The 10,000-nt window shown below is 33.7% G+C and overlaps 1 protein-coding gene across 1 annotated transcript in view; it reads right to left on the minus strand.

Moving 5' to 3' along the window:
- The window catches only part of LOC135207454 (inositol hexakisphosphate and diphosphoinositol-pentakisphosphate kinase 2-like), a gene marked incomplete at its 5' end in the record, with an annotated part of 255,448 nt that overhangs the window by 101,403 nt on the left and 144,045 nt on the right, over positions 1 to 10,000 (minus strand). Inside the window, 2 exon segments of the mRNA XM_064239179.1 lie at positions 1,142 to 1,193; positions 4,497 to 4,778. Coding sequence (XP_064095249.1) covers positions 1,142 to 1,193; positions 4,497 to 4,778 — 334 coding nt within the window.

Below are 10,000 nucleotides of genomic sequence, written 5' to 3' on the forward strand. Positions count from 1 at the left end.
CAAAAATAAAAAGAATTTATATTACATACTATATAAGCTTTATTAAAATAGGACAAAAATGTGCACTCTATGATCGTATCGGTAGCCACCATATTTTTTCTTCTATAGTGAGGTGATAAAAAATTATTTTCCTTCCTCACAGACTCAAACAGATAAGTAATAATGAATATGTCCATTTCAAATGACAAATTGGCCTTCTAATTACTGTGGAAAAACTTACAGACAATCCTGTGTACGGTAATTTGTCAAGTGCTACTGACTGCTTTAATAAATCAATCTACTTCAATGCTAGAAATGAAAATATAAAATGCTCAAACTTTTGGTTGTAACTATGTTGCTAATATAGTACATACAAAGATGTCAGAGGCAACCGTACTGTCATGAAGCAGTACATAATAGATTCACATAAACCATGCGTTTGATGTCTAAGCCCGTCCCTTACGATGCTCCTGCTTGGCTGTTGATAAGCCAATCGCTGGGCTGGAAACTCTGTCTCTCGAGAGATTTCACATATGCAGGATGTATGTTCCACCTCTCCTGAGGGATACGTCTTTCAAAAGTATCCCTCAGGGGAGGTGGAACATACATCCTGCCCATGTGAACCTTCGAGAGAGACAGCATTTCCAGCCCTGCGATTGGCTTATCAACAGCCAAGCAGGAGCATCGTAAGGGACGGGCTTAGACATCAAATGCACAGTTGATATGAATCTACTATAGTAAACATATCAAAATAAATTACCTTTAAAGTTTCACACGAAAAAGGCTCGTACTAGTAATTTAATTTTTTAAAGCTTTTCATCCTCAGCCCAATACGTACTACCTTTTCATTCTTCAATCTCTTAATTGTCCCCGTAGCATTCTCATTAGTAGTCATTTCCACAAGCTACTATATGTTGAAACACCCATTTGTTTGACTTTTTTTATAAAGTACAGACTCTTTCTTATAAAGTACGTACTATAGACTATTGTGTTACATTTTGCATCTAAAATTCAGTTTCCCCTTTTAACCTCTTTCATATATCTAAGATGTCTTAGCCTTTCTTGCTGCAGACTGGAATATTCAATTAATAACTACTGTATCTCAATAAAGATGTGGACTATGTTCAAGACAAAATAGTATGGTTTCCTAAGCATTACTCACCTCCTGACTGCATAACACCATCTGGGAACTCAACGTATTTTTCGGACGGAGCCTGAAAAAGGTAAGGTAATTATCATCTATGGTTGAAAAAAAAATCCAGTAAATTAATCCTGTATAATTTATTTGTGGTGATATGTGTAATAATTATACAGGCAACTATCCCTATACAACTGATTGATAAAATGTTTGATTGCTTCATACAGTAGGATTTTTGTATACATTACAGTAAGTAATGTATATGTGTGACTGTGTTCTGATCTTATATTATCCTCTCTCTCTCTCTCTCTCTCTCTCTCTCTCTCTCTCTCTCTCTCTCTCTCTCTCTCTCTCTCTCTTTTAGAGCTTTAGGAATTGTAGGAGAAACAGCAGACTGGGTCAAAGACTGGCTAACTTATAGAAAACAGAGAGTCGTAATAAATGGTGAAGAATCAGAATGGGCAGATGTAACAAGCGGAGTTCCACAGGGTTCTGTCCTTGGTCCTCTCTTGCTTCTGATTTACATTAATGACATTGATGTGGGCTTAACTAGCAGGATAGCCAAAATTGCAGATGACACCAAACTAGGTGTAAATGCAGCAGACCCAGAAGCAGTGGAAAGTTTAAGAAATGATCTAATGAAAATAGGAGAGTAGTCAAAAAAATGGCAAATGCCTTTTAACGTAGATAAGTGTAAAGTGTTACAGACAGGAACAAACAACCCTCATGCCAGATGCTGCTTGGGAATGACATAAATAGTGTAGAACAAGAGGAGGATCTTGGAGTCATTAATACCAAGGACTTAAAATACACAAAACAGTGCATAAAAGCAGAAAAGAAGGCACAGAAACTAGTGGGATACATAAAGAGGCAGTTCAAATACAGAAACAAGGAAACTGTGCTGCAGCTCTACACATCAATAGTTAGACCCCATCTTGAATATGCAGTACCGTTTTGGTCACCAACACTAAGAAAAGGCATAAACAGATAAGAAGGAGTACAAGCAAGAGCCACAAAGTTAATTCAATCCATCATGCAAATAGGTTACCGAAGACGACTAGAGAGCCTGAACATGTATAGCTTAGAAACATGACGATTGCAAGGACAACTAATAGAAACATGACGATTGCAAGGACAACTAATGGAAACATTCAAAATACTGAAAGGCATGACAAAAGTAGACAGTAGCCTATTTACATTAAATGAAAACCAGACAAGAAATAATGGATGGAAACTAGAACTGAAGAGATACAACACATCCCATTGTGGGAACTTCTTTACATACAAGATATGTGAGATGTGGAATAAACTGCCACTAGAAATTGTAAACAGCAACAGTGTGGAAAAGTTTAAAACAAAGCTACACAAAATCATTAGGACACCGTGAATGCACAGTAAAACCTGCTCCAACAGATAAGTGAGCACACAATGTCTCCTCGGATGGACTAACAAGTCTTTGAGACATCCTAATCCTTGTAACTCTCTCTCTCTCTCTCTCTCTCTCTCTCTCTCTCTCTCTCTCTCTCTCTCTCTCTCCTTACTGAGTTTCTATAATGTTACTATTTACTACAGCAAAATATATTGTACTTTACAAAATTTTGCTATCTGGGGAGAGGTGGAGGAGAGGGAAGGGAAGGTAGTGGAATGAGTGGTCAAATACAATGGAGTTATGTTACTTCTTAAGTTGCACACTCTTGATCCTGCACACACCACAAACACACTTATTTTACTAAAAAAAAATGCAAAGCAATGAAATTTACCTCCCTAAGAATGAATAATTTTCACTCTGTTCATAAATGCAATAAATGTAAAAATAACTTTGCCTATGCTAAAAGCCTCCTGCCAACACACTAAGAGATACATCAAAGGTTAGAGAATTGGGGGAATTTTTACCATCCTTAAAACAAATGAAAACATTGGTGGGTGGAGTTAGTCTATCTGATGTTGTCACTGTACTATCATATAAGTACCAAGTATATCTTAGTTTTACCAGACCACTGAGCTGATTAACAGCTCTCCTATGGCTGGCCCGAAGGATTAGATATTTTTATGGGGCTATTTCCCAATTGGTTACTTAGCAACAGGACCTACAGTTATTGTGGGAAAACTTTTTTTTTCTAAATTACAATTTTATTTTAGAAAATACAAAAGGATATTAAATACGTAATAATTAAGTGAAAATGTAGTTATTTTACTCATTTCCAGTGACACAAGTGCTTTGGAGTGCTTAATTTCTTTATCAAGACAAAGTATTAAAATGATAAATGAGTAGTTATGCCTGACAAATACATATCTGCATCATACTACCATATATAGCTGAGTCTAAATAATATTTAGGTAGGGAGTAAAATTATTCCATTTAATGACAGATCCTAACCTAATAAAAATAACTCAGTTTCTTTGGATTACTATTGTCTCAGTTCGCAGCTAAAATACCACTAGATGGTATGTCAAGCAAAACACAAGCTAAGTACAATAAGTTTAGTACTCAGTATAGCCACAATAATATTTGTTGAAAGTTTTGATATCTATTCGGGAAAAATTAAAAACCATCAAAATTATTTAGAAACAATGTATCAATAGGAAATACAAGTAGTACAGGCAGTCCCCAGTTATCGGCAGACTCAGTTATCGGCGATCCGGTTTTATGGTGCTTGTCTAGCACCGTAACAGGCCGAGTTCTGTTAGCAGTGCCATAAGGTGTCATATGGCGCCATAACATACCTAACTGAGGCACCATAATGGTGCTCATGGCACCGATATCAGCACCATAAGCACCATTATGGCCCCATAAATTGTCGAGTTTCAGTTAATGGCGGTTTTTGCTTATCGGCACCCCCTTGGGAAAGGAACCCCTGCCGATAACCAGGGACTGCCCATACACAATGTCAATAGGTGAGACTATTTTCTAATCATTGTGGAGAAAATAAATGATAAATGACACTAAAGGGAAAGATTAATGAACTTCAACAACTGTATATGTATAGGGAAACTCTGGCACAGTAAATATTCCCTTTTACTCTGGAATAGATACCCTAGATTATCTAAATATCCAAATTTTATGGGTAAAAGAAGTGTATGTGACTTCCACATGATAAGTATGAATTATGATAATAGGATAAGACTCAAATTTTTCCTTAAATTAATATTAATCCCTAATGAAATAAGTCAAGAGGTGTATAAAATTAATAGAAAATGGCTTTGAATCACACAGCCACTGCTTCTAATCAATTGTAAAATTCAACTTAACATAATGTCAACAAAAACCAGTGAACAATGCTTAAGAATATATAGCACAAAAAGTAAAAATACCACTAACAACCACACTTTATGCATAGGACTGACAAGGTCTCTATTACTCATTCATTCAAGAACCTACCTTAGCAGGAGGGGATAAGAGCGATTTGCTTTCAGTGCTCAAACTTCTTGTTTCCATACTGATTGACTTTGATGTGGAAGCATTTGAAATAGTATCATTACCCTGTCCTTCTGCACTGGTTCCTAATAAGTCTTTCTCCTTAAAATCCTCAATGCTCTCCTTTTCTCGTTCTGATGCACGCTCAGCTATGTCATCTAAGATGTACTGGAGATCTTCCTCCTCCTCTATACGAGAGGTAGCCCTTGTTCTTCTCATCTCTAATTCAGCTTTAGGAGACAAGGGCTGAAAAAACATAATGTAATAAGTTTAACGAAATAAAAGTTATGATCACGGAAGTTAAGAGTGTATGTACTATGAAGCTATTAGTACTTCATACAGGCTAAAGCTGAAGGCTTTTCTGAATATTAAAATTAATATATTTTCAACAAGTCAATAAATATGAATGTTCAAGAAATCATAAGTAAAATTTATACTATTAGGGAAGCCATTTCAAATAAAACATTCAAAATAAATATTAAGATAACATACATTACATAGGAATATAACAAATGATAGAATCAACATTCCATTATCTTTAACAAAGCAGTTATGCCAACATAGAACTCTGGCCATTTTCTTACAATAACAGTAGTACTAAAATATGCAGACAATTACCACTCTATACGACAAATGGGTAGGTTCATTCTAAATACAAAAAACTCATAAAAATAAAAAATTAGATGGAGGAATGTTCTTATGAAAGGTCCCAAAGGTGAATTCTTAATTCATTACTACTTTTTACTATATAAAAGCAATGTTTGAGTTATGATATACCCTTTATGACATATGCTTTGCCTATTATACATATATTAGAAAAAAAACCATTGTGAGCATATATTCAAAATACAGTTTCCCTTTGTGGTTTTTGAAAATTGACCATCTACCAAGCAGCAGAGGCTGCACTGAAAGTTTCTGGGCATAAGCACTGAATCACTAATCACAAAACTATAAAAGCACCTTGTGCCAGTGCCACATGCATAATCCAATGTGACCACTGTATCACATTTACATATACTTACGTATATCTCAAGTATAAAAGGCATTAAAACATTGTATGTATATATTATATATATATATATATATATATATATATATATATATATCTATATATAATATATATATATATATATATTTATATATATATATTATATATATACACAGGCGGCCCGCAGTTAACGGCGCAATCGCTCAGCGGCAAATCGGTTTTACGGCTGTTGTCAAATATATTCATTAAAAAAATAAGGCATTTTAAGGTATTTTACAGCACAATTTTTGGTCAACAGTGCTGCTAGCGCCGTTGTGTCTAATGAGTACATACATTTGTAGGAATACCGTTCAGCCCATAAAGGTTATGCAAATGATATTAAAAAATTTTATTGAGAGTTACTACATAAGTATTAGGGTAAATATATATGCATCTGATGCTGTTCTATGCTGAAAATATAGAGTTAAATGAGTGCAAATTTAGCTATGGATATGTCGATTTATAAATGTTCATGCTTTTATGTTTAAAATGTGTATGAAAATGTATTATGTATAGGGTATTTTTATTTTTGCACAGATATATGATACAAAGGCAGCTTTTGAAACTGCCCTTCACGTTATCAAATTCGATGTTTTTTCATGTTCATTCTTGTAAGCCGCCGCTGCCACTCTTCCGAAAATATAGTTAAAGAAAGTGCAAATTTAGCAATCGATGTGTCGATTTTATAAATGTTTATGCTTTAGTGTTTAAAATGTGTATGAAAATGTATTATGTATAGGGTATTTTTATTTCTGCAAAGAAATATGATACAAAGGCAGCTTTTTGAAACTGCCCGTCACATTGTTAAATACAATGTTTTTTCATGTTCATTCTTGTAAGCTGCCGTCTGCCGCTCTTCCGAAAATATAGAGTTAAAAAGAGTGCAAATTTAACGATCGATGTGTTGATTTTATAAATGTTCATGCTTTTATGTCTAAAATGTGTATGAAAATATATTACGTATAGGGTATTTTTATTTTTGCACATAATATGATACAAATTAAGGCAGCCTTTGTAACTACCCTCCACGTTGTTGGAGGATGTTTTTTCATGTTCGTTCTTGTCTGCCACTGTTCCGAAAAATGCATGGTGTTATTTTATTAATTATGCATCTATTCCATAAATCCTTTAAAAAGTTATACATTACTTCTCTGTGTCCAATAATATAGTATGTATTCTCATATTATTGTACTATAAAATACTACGGTAAATCTAAGCCAGTATTCCGCGGAGCAGCCAATGTTTTGGTTTCAAATCAGCTGACGGCGACGTTTCACCATATTTAATACAATTCTGAGCAAATTTTCTTGCTTCTAGTTAGCATAAACGAATATCTAGATACTTGACTTATATGAGACAAGGTTATTTTTCCTTATCCAACATGTTTTTAGGTGGAAATATGAATTGAATATGTCTCGTTGTGATTGTGAACTCATTTTTTTTTTAACAGATTATGTTCCTGGCATGTTTATTGCGTAAAAAAAAATTACGTGATTCCGTTCGCAATTTTCCTTTATATCATCGTAATACGAACTTTACGTTATTTATCTTATATCGGCGTGAAACCAACATTAAATGTGTTCTTTCAAGCACAGTAGTTTTGATTAAAATTATTTTATCTCAATTTTATCTACGGTTGTGTTTGATGGCATACGTTTACTGGAGTTTTATCCTTGTTGCCAATGCACGATAATAGTCATTAGCAACTTGAATAGTTTTCTAAGCTTCAGTTATAACTAGGTTTAAATTTAAGAGCATATTTCCCGATTGATCTTACATCTATAGCGAATAAAGTTATTGCATTAAGATATCTCAGTTCTATTTTACAAAACGTCATTTATAACAGCTACGGTAATAGTGTACTATAGTACGATGATTGAAATACAAGCCAAACGGATGTTATCAAATTCAGTTGTACTAAGAAAAAAAAGTCGTTTCTCGTTCAGTTGTTCATGGCTGTACACGTTTACGCAACGAGTATAACATCAAAACCAAACTTTCATAATTCTCTTTTGCTGTTTTGAACTTATGTAACTAGAAGATGGGATAAAGTTAGGCTATTGTAATTTGGTCTCTCATAAAATTAGATTATTGTAAGATGAATTATCATAACTTGAACACTACAGCTACCTGTACACTGTACTTATATAACCTTATTATATCTTTACACACTCTAGACACCCAAAGGAGCTAGGCTTTTTTCACTTTACAGTATTTATAATACTATAATGTATTGTACAGTAAATTCCATAGGACTATACTGCATAAATATAATTTTACTTATTGCGCCATCGCGGGATTATGGCGTCGTTTGACAGGTCAGGGCGCTGTTAACTGGTCCTTAGCATCGAAAATCACTTAGCGTCGGCAGCCAGGAACGGATCCCCTGCTGCTAACCGAGGGCCGCCTGTATGTATGTATTTTGTAGTATGATGATGTAGTTATATATATATATATTATATTATATCCTATATGTATGTATGTATATGTATGTATGTATGTATGTAGTATATAATATATATACTATATATATATATATATATATATATATATTATTATATATATATATATATATATATATATATATATATATATATCTATATATATATATATATATAATATCTAGGTATATATATATATATTGTATATATATATATATCATGATATATGTATATGTATAAGGCAGTCCCCAGTTATCAATGGGGGTTCCATTCCTGATGATGTGATGATAATAAAAAATTGGCAATATATATATACGCATATATAAATATACATATATATATATATATATATATATATATATATATATATATATATATATATATATATATATCTTACAGGATAGTTTCTCGTATTTTCATATTTGGTAAGCGTTTAGCCATAGCGGAAGGCGAACTAAGTTTGGTAACACTTTCTCCTCTCTCTCTCTCTCTCTCTCTCTCTCTCTCTCTCTCTCTCTCTCTCTCTCTCTCTCTCTATCCATCTTCCCCTTCATCATCTAAGGTCACCAAATCAGAGTTGGAACTACAAAAATAGACATTTATTCAAAGCAAAGTACTAATTGAATAATTCAGATTCTTACAGGATAATTGATGCAATGATAACTCACAGTTCAAGTAACTTAGATAACCCCCGGTAAATAATAGTCTTAATCAGTAATAGTCAAACACTAATTATCTCTTCTCCAAAATATAGTTTCCTCCACACAGGACATAGTCTCCCCCTCACTATCTCCGCCTGTTTAAAAGAACAGGAGAACACACTAGTGAGTACACACAATTGTAAAGACAAAGTCAAAAGATTAAATGAAACAGAACATCTCTACAATAATGTCAAAATACAAACAAGCCAATCTTTGGCTAAAGCACAGTAATTCTTACCCACTGCAGCCCAGAATATCACACACAGAAATAGATAAACTTTCGCAGAGCTATACCGGCATTCTGCCTTTTCTCCCCGTAACAGTCTCCATCGTTCTGGCTAATACCTGCCGTTAAGAACGGACATAGCTCGTACACGTACACATAAATTCACACTCTTTGTCCACGCCTCATAACTGGTTGCAGCTAGTTTTCAAAGGCACCTTGGACAAGCTCTCATGGCACTGATATGATTAGGTAAGGAACTTTAACAACCAGGGAAGTTAAAAATGATGAATCTGTACATTCCCCCTTTTTACATACATACATACATATATATATATATATATATATATATATATATATATATATATATATATATATATATATATATATATATAATATAGTGGCAGCCAGCGGTTACGGGCGCAATCGCTTCGCGTCGGATGGGTTTTACGACTGTTGTCAAAAATATTAATTTAAAAAATAAGGTATTTTAAGGTATTTTTACGGCACAATTTTTGGTTAACAGTGCTGTTATGTCTAATGAGTACATACCTTTGTAGAAGTTCTTTCTTGTAAGCCGCCGTCTGCCGCTCTTCCGAAAATATCCGAAAATATAGAGTTAAAAAGAGTGCAAATTTAGCGATTGATGTGTTGATTTTTTAGATGTTTATGCTTTTATGTTTAAAATGTGTATGAAAATATATTACGTATAGGGTATTTTTATTTTTGTACATAAATATGATACAAATTAAGGCAGCCTTTGTAACTACCCTTCACGTTGTCAGGGGATGTTTTTTCATTTCGTTCTTGTCCGCCACTGGTACGAAAAATGCATGGTGTTATTTTACTACTTATGCATCTTTTCCATAAATCCTTTAAAAAGTTATACATTACTTCACTGTATCCAATAATATTGTATGTATTCTCATATTATTGTATTATAAAATACTACGGCAAATCTAAGCCAGTATTCCGCGGAAGCGGCCAATGTGGTTTGAAATCAGCTGATGGCGAATATGAGTTGTTTCGCCATAACACAATTCTGAGCAAATTCTCTTGCTTCTGGTTAGCATAAA

Source organism: Macrobrachium nipponense, chromosome 32 (assembly GCF_015104395.2).
Source record: "Macrobrachium nipponense isolate FS-2020 chromosome 32, ASM1510439v2, whole genome shotgun sequence".
In the NCBI taxonomy this organism is placed as follows: Eukaryota; Metazoa; Arthropoda; class Malacostraca; order Decapoda; family Palaemonidae; genus Macrobrachium; species Macrobrachium nipponense.